The sequence below is a fragment of the Mizuhopecten yessoensis genome, unplaced genomic scaffold (assembly GCF_002113885.1).
Source record: "Mizuhopecten yessoensis strain PY_sf001 unplaced genomic scaffold, ASM211388v2 scaffold10537, whole genome shotgun sequence".
In the NCBI taxonomy this organism is placed as follows: domain Eukaryota; kingdom Metazoa; phylum Mollusca; class Bivalvia; order Pectinida; family Pectinidae; genus Mizuhopecten; species Mizuhopecten yessoensis.
The window spans coordinates 13846-34107 of record NW_018408596.1 but is presented as its reverse complement, the minus strand read 5'-3'; the positions used below and the strand labels follow the sequence as shown (position 1 = coordinate 34107).

At 39.4% G+C, this 20262-nt stretch overlaps 1 protein-coding gene and 1 long non-coding RNA gene across 2 annotated transcripts in view; one reads left to right on the top strand and one right to left on the bottom strand.

Moving 5' to 3' along the window:
- Nucleotides 1–291: 291 nt before the first annotated feature.
- Nucleotides 292–7034, top strand: LOC110461029. Its single transcript, XM_021514299.1, has 4 exons — nucleotides 292–1189; nucleotides 1557–2277; nucleotides 5633–6282; nucleotides 6893–7034. Exons 1-4 carry the CDS (start codon nucleotides 442–444, stop codon nucleotides 6901–6903), a joined length of 2130 nt encoding a protein of 709 aa, XP_021369974.1. The 5' UTR covers nucleotides 292–441; the 3' UTR covers nucleotides 6904–7034.
- Nucleotides 7035–15360: 8326 nt separating this feature from the next.
- LOC110461025 overlaps nucleotides 15361–20262 on the bottom strand; it is a 16071-nt gene continuing 11169 nt past the window's right edge. The window contains exons 2-4 of the long non-coding RNA XR_002464077.1: nucleotides 19626–19734; nucleotides 16064–16113; nucleotides 15361–15515 (exon numbers count right to left, since the gene is read on the bottom strand). This is a non-coding gene — a long non-coding RNA (uncharacterized LOC110461025). The remainder of the gene's footprint in view (nucleotides 15516–16063; nucleotides 16114–19625; nucleotides 19735–20262) is intronic.

Sequence of the window (20262 nt, the reverse complement as noted above, 5' to 3'; positions counted from 1 at the left end):
GGGGATGTATGGGGAAAGTATAGTCAGCTTTAATCTCAGTATCTGCTAAAAAAACAAGCATTTACAAGTCTTATTAACACATGAAACCCCTGTAAACTAAATCATCCTTATTTCCAAATATGAATATTACACAATTACCAGTTTGTTCTCTCATTGTAAACATTGTAAGGTACTAAAAGAAACCAAATCCGAAAGTTTTGTTGTAATCTGATGAAGTTTGCCGATTCCTCTGATCATAAGAGATTGGGTTACCTGTTCCCTGTCTGCAGTAAGATATGGAGTACGTACAGATACATGCTTTTGTATATTGAAGGCTTTCTGTTGTGGAAATTCACGTGCGCGCTGTACGTGCTGACTGTTTGTTTGAAAGTGTGTTTTACTCGACATAGAATACTAAATAGGCACATTATATTATACGACCAGATTTAATACCAAGTGACCATGGAGACGGTGACAGAGCTTGCAAGATTTGGTGATGAATGTTTAAAGGAGAAAAACTATGATATGGCGATCAGTGCATATTCGTCATCTTTAAACAAAGGTGGTCACCCGCATCAGTCGGACGTGCTGAAGAAAAGGTCCAATTGCTATTTCCAGGTCTGTAGTTATGAGTGTGCCTATGACGATATCATTGAAGTTCAAAAGACGTCTCCCAGATGGATAGCGGGATATCGATACGCAGCTAACTGCCTCTCTAACTTGGGCGACGTTGAAGGTGTTTGTGAACTCTACAAAAAAGGTCTGGAGTCAAACAGTGGAAACGTAGATCTCAGAAATAGCTTAGCAGATGCAAAACTGAAAACGGTGGGAGAGACCTCAGAAGCAGCGAGTAATAACCCATTAAGCACGTACAAGTTTGACTATTATCCGGGAGATGACCTTCGTCTCAAAGAGGAAAAGGAAAAACGTGACGTCATAGAGAGTGAAAAATCACAGTCTGAAGTACGTCAGTCACAAGATCGATCTGCCTCAGAGCTTGTAAAGGATTCATGGAAACACAGACAAAATGGCGACCTCTTGAAATCTTCAGAAAGTTTATTCTCAGCAGTACTGAAGAAACCGGAAGTGGCATGTTTACGACAGGTACTTGGTGATATGTACTTCCGTCAAGATAAGTACGAAGAGGCTTTCAGATGTCTAAACGCTATACCAAGCAATGGGAGATCATTTGACGCTTGGAGAGTTGGAGGTTTGTTAATTATTAATAATATTCTTTTTTTTTCTCATAATTAAAAGAAAATAGAGAGAAAAGAAACACAAAACAAACAGCTAAATATGGAAGTTCACTTGAAGCTTTTCACATTTTAGGGATTGAACATAGAAATGTAAATGCAGTCTTATATTGATAACACAGCCTTTTGCAGTCGACGATTTTAATGATTTTTGTCATAAAAATCATAATATTAATATTAATATTTCAGACATGTTGTTTTATAATATAATTGTTTAACATGTTAAAAAATCTAGCTGATACGATAAACAATATATCGATTAACACTACAGGTTAGGGGGGAAGCTAGGATGTTTCTGCCATGCTGTCCTTTTTTTGTTTTAAGGTAAAGTGTTACAGGAACTTGAACTTCCGGTTTCGGCAGAGATGTGGCTCCGCCAAGCGGCGAAAGTTGGCGGTAAACGAGCTGAACATGCCTCGATGTTGTTTCAAGACATCAGATCGAGGCGGTTATATAAAAACCTGACGACCGACAAAAATGTCGAAGTGAGATTCACGGCAAAAGGGCGAGCATTATTCGCCAAGGAAGATATAGCTAAAGACAAATTAATTTTTGATGACAGACCAATTTTATTAGCTCAAACAAACGACAGTTCAGACATTAGAGCCTGCAGCACCTGTGCGAAAACCTTACAAACAGCAGAGGAATACTTTGGTAGGGAAAGTTTCGACAAGAACCCTGCACTGAAGAAAATCACAGAAACACATTGGCCAAAATATGACGTCATTTCCTGTTTACATTGCGACCAAGAGTTTTATTGCAGTAACCTCTGTCGCGAGTCTGCATGGGAACAGCATCATCAGATCCTGTGCACCTCTGTCAACGAAAGCGTGAAGAAGTTGTATGACGTATGTGAGCAGTACAAGAAGTTGATGGAGTCGAACCAGCGCGTGTTGGAAGGTGTGTGGAACGCCGCGTTCAGCCCCATGCTACTAGCGCGACTTTGGGCAACCATTGTCTGCGAAGCTAAGCGACAAGCCAAGACACGTGGAGCTTCAGTTCCGGAGGATCGGGACTGGATCAGAGCTAAACTCCCCTTCAGAAGGTAAATGTTCATGTTAACGCTCTCCAGTTCAACAAGTAAAGTGACGAAAATAGTGATATCCCTTGTCAATATTTAATGTAAATGACTACTTGTGTCAAATTTGTTATGACTTATACTGGTTAAAATGAAATGAAATGGTGCTTTGAATTGTTCAAGAAATAATATATTTATCAATATCTATTGTTAAAACCGTTATCAGTATAGCTCGTTAACTAGCCAGTTAATTGTAATTTTTAAATCGTAAACTAGTTGATAATGGTAATTGCGTTTAAACACGAATTCTCGCTGGTGTTCGTAGATGTTTTATTAAACATATTTCATCAACAGAGAGAAAAAATAATCCAAGAGAATTGGCACAAGTTCTGACAACGTACAAGACCATCTCCCAACAATACAAAAAGTTAAAGGCTAAACAGTGTTATATACTTAATTAACAAAATAATTTTGGACATAGTCTTGTCCCATCCTATATAGTTAAAGAAAGATAACACTTAGTCGTGGTGATTATGCGGTTTATCAGATCACAGGTGATCGAAGTTTTATCAATATGGTACGTGCCTCCTACCGGGATAAAGCTCGTATACAACCAGCGTTCACCAGGTCAATCTTGAGCGCTGGATTTGTAGTAACTATATATTTCGCCCGATTTCGGAGATAACTATTCTTCCCCGGAAGTAGGGACTCCCGTTCTTAATTACAAAACGGACGGCTGTCCGGAAATAACAACTCAGTACATTATAAAGATTTTACAGATGACTGCCCGGTATTTCCAGATTCAAATTATTTATTTCAAACTTCATGACCAGTTATACGTTTTTGTAATATAACACATGTATTCTACGACTGTGTATGTATATGTACACTGTAGGTATTGACTGTTATAGTGGAGGTAATGTCTATCCTGGAACCCATACATTGACAGTCGATCTGGATCTATGATACCTGTATGTTAAAGCGTATCAAAGGACATTTTAGCGCTTTATATGGAATCGCCAATTTCCCGTTTGGAATAACTTAAAGAAAAGTAGTAAAGCAATGCTTAAATATACCTAAAATTAGTGGAGACTTATCTCAGACACCCTGATTAAATAGAACCCTGCAGTATGTGTATAAATAATATACATATTTAGAACGAAAAACCTGAGTTGAAAGAAAAATGGCTTTCAAGCACTCAGCTTTTTGTACTGAGACTGAAATATAACGTACACTTAATGTATCAAGGACTCCCGTATCACTACCGAAAACTGTAGCAATGCTTTAGAAACTCTTTCTGGTATGGACTATACAGTTGAAAAGAAAACCTTACTTTGTGGAATTTGTATGAAAAAATAAATAAATGAGGAAAATAATTAACAACAGTGTTTTGGTTGTAAAAATCAAACGGGGTCAGATCATATGTAAAGCCCTGGACTTCCGATCATTATCAAATGATAGTCTACCAGAGTCGCATACATTTTTATCTCGAACGAAATTAAGAGTTACTGTATGTACGAATGACATTACAAACATTCGTTCTTAAAGCATGCACGTTCGCTTTCTTTTAGCTTCCAGTGTTAGTGTCTGTAAACTAGTGACAGCTTTATTTGATTTATAAATGCATGGCAAAGGCTACCAATGGCCTTTTCGATCAATGGGACCTGAACATTCTTTTACAGCTATTATTAGACCTAAACTTCGGTGCTCAGAGTAATTTGATACGTTTTAGGGTTTAGATACATTTTTGGTAAAATGCCACCTCAATGATGATATATATTCGGGTGGCATTTTTGATAGAAAATTAATGGTAACCCCTTAAATGTATAAAATGTCATCTGAACACCCCAGTTTCGGTCCAGCTATAGCTATACCAAGTTATCAAGTCCCTGTGCAATTATCTACATCCCAGAGGCTGTCTCGGTATAAAACGTTGCTTACCTGGGGTTATGTCTTTCTTTCCTTTTAAAAAAAAGATCAACATCGATTTAACTTTTGGAAGATCGAATTAACTAACACCCGTCTGTTGTTGTTTTTTTAATTTGCATTTTTTCAAAACTGATGAAAAAAAATGTAAATCGTCTGAATAGGCATTAAATAGCATCATCTGTTCGTGTTAAAATCGAGTTTAATTGCCGAAAAAAAAAATATTCTGAACAAATCTAATGTAGTTTGTCATCTATATTAGTTAATTTTATAGCATGTCTTCTCTCTTTCTGTTCCATTGTTTACAAGAATACAAATTACTGAACTATTTGTAAAAAATATTGGCATATTTATGCATACTTTGCTATCTCTTTCAGGATTTCTTTTACATATCAGGGTACATTTCACTAATTAAATATTCTTGTTGCATTTTGGTTTTTTTCAGGTTTTATTTCAGTTTCGTACTTCGGAGGTTAGTTCCAAAACCAAATCTGGCGTTGTCGGTAAATTCAGAGTTCCTCGTGGTGTAATGACCCCCGATCTGAGCATGCGTCAGTACAAGCCGGAGGTGATGTACTTCTGTAACATCGCTTTGGCTTAAATTATCTCCCTTGATCAATAAAATTACATTTTTCTTGAATTATCCCCCTTGACTAATGGAGTTATCGATCTTGATTAATGATAGATTGCTCTCCTGGTCCCTTGTAAACTAGATACACCCCACCCCAACCCCATAAAACCCTTGTCATCACAAACACAATCAATGATACCCGATATTGCAAATCAATGTATTTTCTGAATATACAACGTTCACAAAATATCATAGGCGAGTACATCTTGCACAAGCAATTTAAGGAAGTAATATAACCACTTAATTGAGCCATTTCCTGGTTTACCGAAAGTTACTGGATAGTTTTTGTCCTACACATAGATAATTTAAATGTATACCCTCCTGTTCCAGTTTTGCATGGTCCTATTGTCTCCATTTAAAACCTATAATGTAATTAATATCAAATAAGTTCTTTTTCACCTGTAAATTTTAGCTCATTTCTCGGTCTTTTAACATGTCCCTCTGTATATGGATTATCGCCCCTTAACTTGTGCTGTCGATACCACTTTTCATGCCTTTCCAATACTAGTACATGGGTGAGTTGAGATTTTTCGTTGTAAACATACCGCAAATAAGCAGCACATTTAACATTTAAAATTATTACATACATCTACGTTTGATCGAATTGTAATGATGATACCAAAACGTGTATTTATTACAAATTCCTCCCTCAACGTACCTTACCCTTTTGTCAAAATCAGCGCATGCAATTTAAACCAACTTATTATTATCAAACAAGAACTCTTTCCATAAACATAGCTTAAGAACCTTTTATCAAATTTTGCACGAAAGTTACTTTAATATTTGGTTATATTTCGCTAATATAATTGTCTCCTTTTTGTTTAGATACATCGCATTTGGTCCATGCAGTTATGCGCAGATGGTTCCAGAAATGGTTAAAATCATGCGCGCGATATTCAAAGATGCAGGAACCGGGATTGCTATAGACATCTCCGAAAAGGAGTTTGATGGTCGATATTTCCAGCTTGCTTGCAATGTTCAAGCTTTCTCGGACCCAACTCCACCATTCATCACGTTTAAGAGAAATGCGAAGTCTGCAGGTTTAGATGCTGCACAGTTTATGAACCCCGAGGAAAAGTTCGCTACTTTTGGTGGACTCTTTGGTCTCCACTCAAGCATGAACCATTCGTGTGTCAATAACGCGGAGATCCACGACGGTTCTGCCAGTAACAAACCTGGGGTCCACGTCATAGCCAACAGGCCAATCAAAAGAGGGGAAGAAATCAACATCACTTACATTGACACCAGAATGTCGCGCCAAAATCGACGAGCATGGCTCATCCGCTCTTACAATTTTTGGTGTCTTTGTCCCCGATGCCGGTTTGAGGGTGATGACAGCGGGTTCTGTACGAACTGCAACAAGCAGGCGGTGGAGGCTAAACCATTCCTGGGATGTGGAAAATGCCACAGTGCTTGGTACTGTTCTGCTCAGTGTCAGAAATCTGCTTGGAAGCGGGGACACAAAGCCATATGTCGTAAGTATCCCATTGTCCCGTGTACTAACATTTTATTCACTCGCGTTTAACTTTATACTGACAAGTATACAGCGTTTCACAGATCATGCATAGCTTATTTCATTTGTTATTGTCGACAAGGCATTTCTAGGTTAAACAAAAACGTAAAAGATATTGCAATTGAAAACAATCAAGTCAATTTTTACAAGTAACTATTTACGGGCGATGTCTGTTATGATCACGTACTAGAAAATGAAGTGGGGGGTCTACAAAATAAAAATATTACCTTGCCTGAAGTTGAATGGCACTGGGATCAAATACATAAAACAAACTGATGGCTTTTACCGAACTAAAAGCCGAAAATAATTACTTTTGGCTTTAGTGTAAAATCTATAAAAATTAATTCAAGGTTGTTCTTACTGATATTAGTAATCAAGCTATACAATTTGCCAGCAGCAGTAAATAAAAAGGGAATGATACAGGTTACACGTACCTCTTGTTTACGATAAGAGTCCCATTACTTCTCTGTTGAAATGTGTCCTGTTCTTTATATATATATGCATATACTTTTCATTTAACTAACTATTGGTCAAATCAAATTACTTCCATGTATGTTTTCATTATTTTTCAGGGAAACGATGATGGAACAATATTGACTGTGAAGTGATCGCTAATTTCAAACTGCTGCCTTATTTAATTACAGTTAGTAAATGTGTTTTCCTTTTCTTTTCTTTTTTTTGCCCTGCAGGTAGGGCGTAAGAATTGTACCTGCTGCCCCCAATTGCATGATCGTAAGAGGCGACTAAATTTGGGACCTTATCTCTTCTCTCCTTTCTAAATAACTTTCTTCTTCCTAATGTCTCCCTTGACAATGCCTCACTTTTGGCCATTTGTTGAGCGTTCGCCCCTGTGAGGAAGGCTTTGGGTTCTGTCCCCTGGCCGAGACATACCAAAGTCTTTAAAAATGGTAGTTTCTACTCCTGCTTAACGCTCAGCAAATTAGGAGTGGGACGACTGGTTCGCCCGTTGTCAGTATAATGTGACCGGGTGGGGCGTCCTGCTGGGTGTCTTCGGCAGTATGTTTCAGTGAGGTAGCACTATAAAGTCGGCATCAGTTCCGCGCTATCACAAGAAGACAAACATGAACATATCGCAGCCTCCCAAAATACACACACATACACTACACGCATGCATCATCTTGCACACAGGGGAGGCCGTCCTTAAATGACCTTAGCTGTTAATAGGAAGTTAAACAAAATCAAACAAAAACAAACAAACAAACCTTTTCTTTTTTTCTCTTTTTTAAATGTTCCAGTTGGTTAAAGTGTTGTTAGCTTAACGGCATTTAACAAAGAAAAAATAATTGAATTACAGTCTGTGTGCTAAATGATAAAGTCAAACCCCTGTGTGACGCAGTAGCCGTACACCCTCGTACACGCCCGTACAACGTAATAGTTGGTAATAGTCATTGTATAGTCATAGATTGAAATAAACATCTCGTCTACATACATTATATAACCTCGTAACTTCTGCGGTGTGTCGCAAATCTTTGAGCTAAGTAACGTAAGTTGTATCGAACTTATATCTGTCTACCTTTTGAGACATAGACACTCATTCTGTCATCTTAGACGTGAAAACTCTCTCTGGCATCTCTTAGACGTGAACACTCTCTCTGGCATCTAAGACGTGAAAACTCTCTCTGGCATCTCTTAGACGTGAACACTCTCTCTGGCATCTCTTAGACGTGAACACTCTCTCTGGCATCTAAGACGTGAACACTCTCTCTGGCATCTTAGACGTGAGCACTCTCTCTGGCATCTCTTAGACGTGAACACTCTCTCTGGCATCTCTTAGACGTGAACACTCTCTCTGGCATCTCTTAGACGTGAACACTCTCTCTGGCATCTAAGACGTGAACACTCTCTCTGGCATCTAGGACGTGAGCACTCTCTCTGGCATCTCTTAGACGTGAACACTCTCTCTGGCATCTCTTAGACGTGAACACTCTCTTTGGCATCTAAGACGTGAAAACTCTCTCTGGCATCTCTTAGACGTGACCACTCTATCTGGCATTTCTTAGACGTGAACACTCTATCTGGCATCTTAGACGTGAACACTCTCTCTGGCATCTAAGACGTGAACACTCTCTCTGGCATTTTGGACGTGAACACTCTCTCTAGCATCTCTTAGACATGAACACTCTCTCTGGCATCTCTTAGACGTGAACACTCTATCTGGCATCTTAGACGTGAACACTCGCTCTAGCATCTCTTAGACGTGAACACTCTCTCTGGCATCTCTTAGACGTGAACACTCGCTCTAGCATCTCTTAGACGTGAACACTCTCGCTGGCATTTCTTAGACGTGATTACTCTCTCTGGCATCTCTTAGACGTGAACACTCTATCTGGCATCTCTTAGACGTGAACACTCTCTCTGGCATCTTAGACGTGAACACTCTCTCTGGCATCTAAGACGTTAAAACTCTCTCTGGCATCTTGGACGCGAACACTCTCTCTAGCATCTCTTAGGCGTGAACAATCTCTCTGGCATCTCTTAGACGTGAACACTCTATCTGGCATCTTAGACGTGAACACTCTCTCTGGCATATAAGACGTTAAAACTCTCTGTGGCATCTTGGACGCGAACCCTCTCTCTAGCATCTCTTAGACATGAACACTCTCTCTGGCATTTTGGACGTGAACACTCTCTCTAGCATCTCTTAAGCGTGAACAATCTCTCTGGAATCTCTTAGACGTGAACACTCTATCTGGCATCTCTTAGACGTTAACTCACTCTCTGGCATCTAAAATGTGAACTCTCTCTCTGGCATCTCTTAGACGTGAACTCTCTTTCTGGCATCTTAGACGTGAACTCTCTTTCTGGCATCTTAGACGTGAACCCTCTCTGTCATCTTAGACGTGAACACTCTATCTGGCATCTTAGACGTGAACACTCTCTCTGGCATCTAATACGTGAACACTCTCTCTGGCATCTAAGACGTGAACACTCTTCTCTCTCTGGCATCTCTTAGACGTGAACTCGCTCTCTGGCATCTAAAATGTGAACACGCTCTCTGGCATCTTAGACGTGAACACTCTCTATGGCATCTTAGACGTGAACACTCTCTCTGGCATCTAAGAGGTGAGCACTCTCTCTGGCATCTTACACGTGAACACTCTATTTGGCATCATAGACGTGAACACTCTCTCTGGCATCTAAGACGTGAATACTCTTCTCTCTCTGGCATCTCTTAGACGTGAACTCGCTCTCTGGCATCTAAAATGTGAACACGCTCTCTGGCATCTTAGACGTGAACACTCTCTATGGCATCTAAGACGTGAACACTCTCTCTGGCATCTTAGACGTGAACACTCTCTCTGGCATCTAAGACGTGAATACTCTTCTCTCTCTGGCATCTCTTAGACGTGAACTCGCTCTCTGGCATCTAAAATGTGAACACTCTCTCTGGCATCTTAGACGTGAACACTCTCTCTGGCATCTTATACGTGAAAACTCTCTCTGGCATCTTAGACGTGAACACTCTCTCTGGCATCTAATATGTGAACAGTCTCTCTGGCATCTTAGACGTGAACACTCTCTCTGGCATCTAAGATGTAAGCACTCTCTCTGGCATCTTACACGTGAACACTCTATTTGGCATCTTAGACGTGAACACTCTCTCTGGCATCTAGGATGTGAACACCCTCTCTGGCATCTTGGACGTGGACACTCTCTCTGGCATCTCTTAGACGTGAACACTCTCTCTGGCATCTCTTAGACGTGAACACTCTATCTGGCATCTTAGACGTAAACACTCTCTCTTGCATCTTAGACGTGAACACTCTCTCTGGCATCTAAGACGTGAATACTCTCTGGCATCTAAGAGGAGAACATTCCTTCTGGCATCGAAGACGTGGACACTCTCTCTGGCATCTTAGACGTGAACACTCTCTCTGGCACCTAAGATGTGAACACTCTCTGGCATTTTAGACGTGAACACTCTCACTTGCATCTAACATGTGAACACTCTCTGGCAACTTAGACGTGAACACTCTCTCTCTCTGACTTCTAAGCCGCGAACACTATCTGGCATCTAAGACATGGGCTCTCTTTCTGTCATCTAAGACCTGAACACTCTCTCTGACATTTTAGACGTGAACACTCTCTCTGGCATCTAATAAAAGAACACTCTCTGTCATCTAAGACGTGAACACTCTTTTTGGCATCTAAGACGTGGACACTCTCTCTGGCATCTTAGACGTGAGCACTCTCTCTGGCCTCTAATAAAAGAACACTCTCTGTCATCTTAGACGTGAACACTCTCTCTGGCATCTAAGATGTGAACACTCTCTGGCATCTAAGATGTGAACACTCTTTGGCATCTAAGACGTGAACACTCTCTCTGGCATCTAAGACGTGAACACTCTCTGGCATCTAAGATGTGAACACTCTCTGGCATCTTAGACGTGAACACTCTCTCTGGCCTCTAAGATGCAAACACTCTCTGGCATCTAAGATGTGAACACTCTCTCTTTCTCTGGCATCTAAGACGTGAACATTCTCCCAAGCATCTAAGACGTGAACACTCTCCCTAGCATCTAAGACGTGAACACACTCTCTGGCATCTAAGACATGGAAGTTTTGTTTGTTTAAAACATTATGACATGTTCCTTCTGCTGGCCAAAAAAGACTGTCCGTTGAGCAAACCTATCCCTGTTTTATACTTCATTACTGTGTAATCAATTGCTGACCTCTTCGCTGTAGCCCCAAGCTATTCCTTAACTCTTGAATAATATTAGAAAGGAATGTGTATAGATGGCCATCAATAATTTGATATAACGTGTACCTCCTAGACCACTGGCATCTGACACGTTTGTCCGTCAGTTTACCGGCATGTGCTGTTACGCAGTTTGGCCAAGATGTACTCCCGAACTGATTTACTCAGATACTGAATTTCTAACTAATGCAGCACCTTTGCTATTCCCCCTCTGGTAAGCCAACCGTGCTACATTCGTCCCCATGTTCAAAACGGATATACTATACCCCCTCTGGTGAGCCCACCGTGCTACGTTCGTCCCCATGTTCAAAACGTCTATACTATCCCCCCTCTGGTAACCCAACCGTGCTACATTCGTCCCCATGTTCAAAACGTCTATACTATCCCCCCTCTGGTGAGCCCACCGTGCTACATTCGTCCCCATGTTAAAAACTTCTATACTATCCCCCCTCTGGTAAGCCAACCGTGCTACATTAGTCCCCATGTTCAAAATGTCTATACTATACCCCCCTCTGTTAAGCCCACCGTGCTACATTCGTCCCCATGTTAAAAACGTCTATACTATCCCCCCTCTGGTAAGCCCACCGTGCTACATTCGTCTCCATGTTCAAAACATCTATACTATATACCTTCTGGTAAGCCCACCGTGGTACATTCGTCTACATGTTCGAAACATCTATACTATATACCTTCTGGTAAGCCCACCGTGCTACACTCGTCCCCATGTTAAAAACGTCTATACTATATACCCTCTGGTAAGCCCACCGTGGTACATTCGTCCCCATGTTCAAAACGTATAAACTATACACCCTCTGGTAAGCCCACCGTGCAACATTCGTCCCCATGTTAAAAACTTCTATACTATCCCCCCCTCTGGTAACCCCACCGTGCTACATTCGTCCCCATGTTCAAAACGTATATACTATCCCCCCCTCTGGTAAGCGAACCGTGCTACATTCGTCCCCATGTTCAAAACGTCTATACTATCCCCCATCTGGTAAGCCCATCGTGCAACATTCGTCCCCATGTTAAAAACTTCTATACTATCCCCCCTCTGGTACGCCCACCGTGCTACATTCGTCCCCATGTTCAAAACGTCTATACTATACCCCCGCTGGTGAGCCCACCGTGCTACATTCGTCCCCATGTTTAAAACGTCTATACTATACCCCCTCTGGTAAGCCAACCGTGCTACATTAGTCCCCATGTTCGATACGTCCCCACCCCCTCTGGTAAGCCCACCGTGCTACATTAGTCCCCATGTTCAAAACGTCTATACTATACCCCCTCTGGTAAGCCAACCGTGCTACATTAGTCCCCATGTTCAAAACGTCCCCACCCCCTCTGGTAAGCCCACCGTACTACATTAGTCCCCATGTTCAAAACGTCTATACTATACCCCCTCTGGTAAGCCAACCGTGCTACATTAGTCCCCATGTTCAAAATGTCTATACTATCCCCCCTCTGGTAAGTCCACCGTGCTTCATTCGTCCCCATGTTCAAAATGTCTATACTATCCCCCCTCTAGTAAGCCCACCGTGCTACATTAGTCCCCATGTTCAAAATGTCTATACTATCCCCCCTCTGGTAAGCCCACCGTACTACATTAGTCCCCATGTTCAAAACGTCTATACTATCCCCCCCCCCCCCCCCCTCTAGTAAGCCCACCGTGCTACATTCGTCCCCATGTTTAAAACGTCCTCACCCCTCTGATAAGCCCACCGTGCTACATTCGTCCCCATGTTAAACACGTCTATACTATCCCCCCCCCCCCCCCCCTCTGGTAAGCCAACCGTGCTACATTAGTCCCCATGTTCAAAATGTCTATCCTATCCCCCCTCTGGTAAGCCCACCATGCTACATTCGTCCCCATGGCCAAAACGTATATTTTATACCCACTCTGGTAAGGCTACCGTGCTACATTCGTCCCCATGTTCAAAACGTCTATACTATCCCCCCCTCTGGTAAGCCCACCATGCTACATTCGTCCCCATGTCCAAAACGTATATTTTATACCCACTCTGGTAAGCCCACCGTGCTACATTCGTCCCCATGTTCAAAACGTATATACTATCCCCCCTCTGGTAAGCCAACCGTGCTACATTCGTCCCCATGTCCAAAACGTATATTTTATACCCACTCTGGTAAGCCAACCGTGCTACATTAGTCCCCATGTTCAAAACGTATATACAACTTCAAGTTAGAGTTCATTAAATGTTATTCAATTATTATGTCTACATGTTTTGTTAAAGTTTGGTAGACCTCACTTTGTCACTCCTGATAATGAAGTTATCTTATAAACGTAATAACAATAGGTATCCAAACAGTTCAAACAGATCTCAGAAATCTGTTTTAGTAAATAGTTAAGCTAACAACACTTTCTACACCTGGCTTCGTGTGTCTTTTACATATTTATTATGGGCATTTTCAATATTGTGTCACGTCATAAATATAGAACCCATACTGTAATAAATTTTGGAGTGATAAGTTTTGCTTATGGCTTTGCAACTCTTCTCGGTGTGAATGTTTCCAAATTGACAAGAATGCTGCATTATATATCACAAAACACACCGATAATTCCGGGCCAACTAGGTTTATATGTATATGTTGATTATTTTGTTACAATAGGTTTGTTATTACTGTATGTATATATACTTGTATGCTCTGTACTTATAGACCGAAAGGTTTAAAGTGATAAAAGTAATGAATATTATTGAATGATATCATCATTATCATCAAGCACTGATAAATTTAGTCGGCATCAGTTATGCATGGAATGTATATAAAATGTCACTTGTGTATTATACATGACGCGACAATGAATAAAACAAAGAAAATCAAATTGTTATTTGTGTCATCGATATTGTGAAGTAGTTGGGATATCGTTATTTATAATTAAATGCCTCTATGTTCAGGAAAGAAGAGTAAAATTTCCAGCTACTAAATAAAATAAACTGGTGTAATTGTCTAAATTGAACCGATAATTCCGTATATGGGCGCGGCCTAATAACAGCAGCGTGCCTAATTGAACAGTATTACAATTCGAAAAGAATATGCTATGCGGAGTTCCGAGAGACACAATTTTCCATTTTATGATTGAAAAGAGATACAAAGTACTCGAGAAGTAATTTAATATGTGGTTCATTTGTTAGATTGGATTGAAAAATATTAATATCATGTATTTAAAAATATGTCATTAAGCTAAGCTAAACGGGATTAATGATAACAGTAGTAACCTAAATGATATACAGTAACGCCTCTATATAATGTCCTTCGTTTATATATAATTAAAAACCTCAGTATAATGTCCCTCGTTCATATACAGTAAAACCTCGATATAATGTCCCTCGTTTATATACAGTAAAACCTCAATATAATGTCCCTCGTTTATATATAATTAAAAACCTCGATATAATGCCCCTCGTTCATATACAGTAAAACCTCGATATAATGCCCCTCGTTTATATACAGTAAAACCTCAATATAATGTCCCTCGTTTATATAAATTTAAAAACCTCGATATAATGCCCCTCGTTCAAATACAGTAAAACCTCGATATAATGTCCCTCGTTTACATAAAGTAAAATCTCGATTTAATGCCCCTCGTTTATTTACAGTAAAACCTCGATATAATGCCTCTCATTTATATATACATTTAAACCTCGATATAATGCCCCTTGTTTATATACAGTAAAACCTCGATATAATGCCCCTCGTTAATATATACATTTAAACCTCGATATAATGTCCCACGTTTATTAACAGTAAAACCTCGACATAATGCCCCTCGTTTATATACACAGTAAAACCTCGATATAATGCCCCTCGTTTATATACAGTAAAACCTCGATATAATGTCCCTCGTTTTATTTACCATTTTGTTTACCGCCTACATATAGCAATGTCCCGTTTTCTAGTTTTCTAAATAATTCCTTTAAACACTTCCCTCAATTTATCACCAAACCCTTTTATTATGCCAAATTTGTATGGATAAAAATACTGGCAGTATAACCTCGCTATATTGTCCCTCGTAACATTTGCCTCACTGTTTACTGCAAACATTTGTTCACGTTCCGTTTTTTCTGTTTATAAATCCGTAGTGACAGATTTGTTTGTTGGTTAATTCTTGAAGGTACATTTGGTACGGCTGAGTTTAACGGTATCTGATGATGGGTACTTATAACAAAGTTTGCGGTTTGAAGAGATTTTATGGTTGTTGACCAATACGTGTAACACATAAATAGCATGTGTCCAATTAGCATGTCATCACATGTTATAATTCATGTTAGTGGTGTCTGGAATAAATACAAAACCACCAACTTACTGCAGTACAAAATTTATTAGGAACACACTTGAAGAAAGAAAAGCAAACTGATAGGAAAATGTCTTTATAATGTTATCAAAGCAGTAAAGTCATGGAGAAAAACGGTGTCCATTGTCCACTATCCATCCACGTGTCTCTTCTTACCGTCAAGCTACGAAAAGAAAATATTGATACAAGATTCGAACCTCACCCACACAGAAACTTTTTCATATTTGGCAAAACAACATTTTTTTATATTGAAATAATCAATTTCCCAATGTTTGGCAGATTTTAATTTCAATTTGAGAATGTATTTATTCATATTTCCCATATAGTGTTTCTCAGCATTTGAACTAACTCGTGTTAGTTACACACTCTCTTACAAATATCGGACTTGCTAAAGATGAAATAATCGAAATGATAAAAGGTCATGAAACCCTACATTTTAATATTTTGCCATAAGACATGTTTTAAAAGTTTATAGGTAAAAAAATGGCGGACGATAAAATTACCGTCTACGGTTTAAGCTTGTCTAACCCGACCTCTTGAGTACACTGACATTCTTTTTAATCTAGTTTAATGCTGTAATCGCATTTTTTTATAAAAAAAAAACTACCAAATCCGACACCTTATCTTATCTGACCAATATGTTGTGTCCTACAGGGTGTCAGATAAGACAGGTTTCACTGTATTTGTGTTTCAGTACTAAATCTATGTTACCTTAGATCCATGTCTTCTAACATGTTCCGGCTGTGAAGCTGGTGAAACCACTGTACCGAAAAACAAAGAACAAAAGTAGATAACGTTTTAACTGGTTATACAGAAGTACGGCTGAAACGATTCATCGAATCTTATCGCGATACTTTCTTGTGTATCGATTCAAATTATTTACTTTGCCTGTATCATGAACCACTAACGATGCTGATATTATCAATCAAGTTCTTATTAAACTTTAAAATAAGTATATTTATTGTTTTGGAATACTTCAGTAAAGATGTGGTCCACTGCGAAGTACTAACAATCACACAAAAGTGAATTTGTATGTCTGTAAAATTCTACACACAATCATTATAAAGTTTACTTCTTAATCAAATATGTATCGGATCGTGGACACTGTACCGCGATACGTATTGTATCGAAAACACTATACAGCGATATGTATTGTATCGGATACACTGTTCCGCGATACGTAATATATCGGAGACGCTGTACCGCGATTCGTATTGTATCGGATACATTGTACCACAATACATATTGTATCGGAGACACTATACCGTGATACATGTCGTATCGTGGACATTGTACCGCGATACGTATTGTATCGGATACACTGCACCGCGATACGTATTGTATGCATATATTTTGGCCCAAAGAAGCGCCGACTAAGCTAATCCCAACGGAAATATATAACTATATTTGAGATTAGCGGCAAAGAGGTATGGCGAAAAACTGCCCGTATTTCCCTAAGTCGGCATTTATGAAAACGGGAAAAAAATAAGGAGTAAAACATTTCGTGTAGCAAGAATGCATACAAAAGATACAAAACCAATTGAATATGAATTTTTAAACTGCTGAGAAATTAGGTATTGCTAATATGATACTGCAAATTTAGCCATATACACTATATCTATGAAAGTGATGGGGTTTCCCGGAGTTAAAAAAATACTTTCAACACTTTCCCATCCGAGGACCAACTTTTGAATAAACTTTTTGTGACAAAAAAACAAATCGTATTACGGAAAAGTGGTCCTCCTTTGGGAAAGTGCTCAAAATAATGAAAAACAGGGGTGATCAAGTTTCTCTAAACTGCGACCGGTGTTTCTCGGGTTAAATAAGTTTGTAATTGCCAATATCTATATGTTCTATGTAGCCGAATGTGTAACGTAGTTTACTTGCGACTAGAAAATAAACGGTGAAGGTTCGAACCTCCTTCAGTTTTTTTTTTTTTAAATATTTAGGCATGTGATCATTTTCCTTAATAAGGCAATGGTGTTTTTTTTAAATCGATGGAAGATTTTGTTTACATTTTAATAACATACCTATTGATTTATCAGTTTTGTTAGTAATAATTTCTTTACTATTTAGTGCGACATACTTCTATCGAAGCATGTCAACAAATTCCTGTACACGTGTACAGTACAGCTACGCTTTGTAGGTAAGACACTATTTTTGATGAAATTTATGAATTGTTTTACCCTCCAACTGGCAATAGTAATTATATCAAGTGCTTAAACACCAACAAATAATGCCGAAATACCAAATATGTGGTCTGTTTACAATAATCTATTCTTAGACACGGGATTCCGATATTGCTACCTGTATAAAATACCTGAGGACGCGTCATAACAGTGCACGGTTGGATGCGCGCACTAGCGTAACATAGCTTTGGGGAAATAGGCATAGCAGCCCGCCATATCTCTTTACTTAGAATTTAAACCAACAAGTGAAATAATGTGTGATAAGAGTATTACACAGGAGTGTTAGATACGAGTATTAAACAGGATTGAGAGAGTATTACACAGGAGTGAGAGATACATGTATTACACAGGAGTGAGAGATACGAGTATGACACAAGAGTGAGAGATATGAGTATTACACAGGAGTGAGAGATACGAGTATTACACAGGAGTGAGAGATACGAGTAGAACACAGGAGTGAGAGATACGAGTATAACACAGGAGTGAGAGATATGAGTATTACACAGGAGTGAGAGATATGAGTATTACACAGGAGTGAGAGATACATGTATTACAGATGAGTGAGAGATACGGGTATTACACATGAGTGAGAGATACGATTATGACACAGGAGTGAGAGATACGAGTATTACACAGGAGTGAGAGATACGAGTATAACACAGGAGTGAGATATACGAGTATTACACAGGAGTGAGAGAGATAGGAGTATTACACAGGAGTGAGAGATACATGTATTACACAGGAGTAAAACATACGAGTATGACACAGGAGTGAGAGATACGAGTATTACACCGGGGTGAGAGATACGAGTATTACACAGGAGTGAGAGATACGAGTATTACACAGGAGTGATTGATACGAGTATTACACCGGAGTTAAAAAAATACTTTCAACACAGGAGTGATTGATACGAGTATTACACAGGAGTGAGAGATCAGAGTATTACACAGGAGTGAGAGATACGAGTATTACACGGGAGTGAGTGATACGAGTATTACACATGGGTGAGAGATACGAATAATACACAGGAATGAGATATACGAGTATTACACAGGAGTGAGTGATACGAGGTATTACACAGGAGTGAGAGATACGAGTATTACACAGGAGTGAGTGATACGAGTATTAAACAGGGGTGAGAGATACGAGTATTACACGGGAGTGAGAGATACGAGTATTACACAGGAGTGAGTGATACGAGTATTACACAGGGGTGAGAGATACGAGTATGACACAGGAGTGAGAGATACGAGTATTACACAGGAGTGAGAGATACGAGTATTACACAGGAGTCAGATATACGAGTATTACACAGGAGTGAGTGATACGAGGTATTACACAGGCGTGAGAGATACGAGTATTACACAGGAGTGCGAGATACGAGTATTACACAGGAGTGAGTGATACGAGTATTACACAGAAGTGAGAGATACGAGTATTACACAGGAGTGAGTGATATGAGTATGACACAGGAGTGAGAGATACGAGTATTACACAGGAGTGAGATATACGAGTATTACACAGGAGTGAGAGATACGAGTATTACACAGGAGTGAGAGATATGAGTATTACACAGGAGTGAGATATCCGAGTAGTACACAGGAGTGAGAGATATGAGTACGACACAGGAGTGAGAGATATGAGTATTACACAGGAATGAGATATCCGAGTATGACACAGGAGTGAGATACGAGTATTACACAGGAATGAGATATCCGAGTATTACACAGGAATGAGTGATACATGTATTACACAGGAGTGAGAGATACATGTATTACAAAGGAGTGAGATATACGAGTATTACACGGGAGAGAGATACATGTATTACAAAGGAGTGAGAGATACGAGTATTACACAGGTGTTAGATATAAGCAATCACGAAGTGAATGATTTTTTCTCATTTTATTTAAGTAACGTGTTAAAAAGAATTTTCAAGTCGTTTTTATTTTATATTGCACCTATGGAACTCGTCCCAGAGTTTTCTCAGAAGTTCCACAGTGTCTCTGTAATACACATATACAAATCTAAACACGAATAATAAATTGTAAAAAAACTAATTGTAAGATGAGACGTTGGTTACGTACTTGCATCTTGCCAAACACTTGTTGTTGAAAGACCGTCCGTTGGAGCAGACAGGCTTGTATTCCCTTGTACATGGACAGGAAAAAGGGGCGGGGGTTTCCTCGGCCGGAACTGGAAACAAAAAGGTGAAGAAAGTTACGTGAATCCTCAGAAGTGTTTATATCAGTCTTTTTGTAGTTAGCTAATTACTTGTTTAATTTGATCGAAACTCCGCCAATAAAACAGCTCTACACTCTACAAATTATGTCCAGTTGATATCCAGTTATAATAAACACGTCTCAGCGCGTCAGGTCGTCACCAATACAACACTATTAAAGTGGAACTCGATAGGGAGAATAATGGAAATAAGGGGTAACAAGGTGTATTTGGTGTATACCGACCAACTCGCGTGTACTTATAGAGCGGTGGATGTAGTAAAGTGCTTACAGTTGTTTCGGTATATGCTGTAACATGTAACTTATAGAGCGGTGTATGTAGTAAAGTGCTAACAGTTGTTTCGGTATATGCTGTAACATATAACTTATAGAGCGGTGTATGTATGAAAGTGCTTACAGTTGTTTCGGTATATGCTGTAACATGTAACTTATAGAGCGGTTTATGTAGTAAAGTGCTTACAGTTGTTTCGGTATATGCTGTAAA

Coding starts and splice junctions, on each gene's coding strand:
- LOC110461029 (XM_021514299.1), top strand. CDS start 442: ATGGAGACGGTGACAGAGCTTGCAAGATTTGGTGATGAATGTTTAAAG. Junction 1,190..1,556: donor TGACGCTTGGAGAGTTGGAG/GTTTGTTAATTA, acceptor TTTTGTTTTAAG/GTAAAGTGTTACAGGAACTT. Junction 2,278..5,632: donor GCTAAACTCCCCTTCAGAAG/GTAAATGTTCAT, acceptor CTTTTTGTTTAG/ATACATCGCATTTGGTCCAT.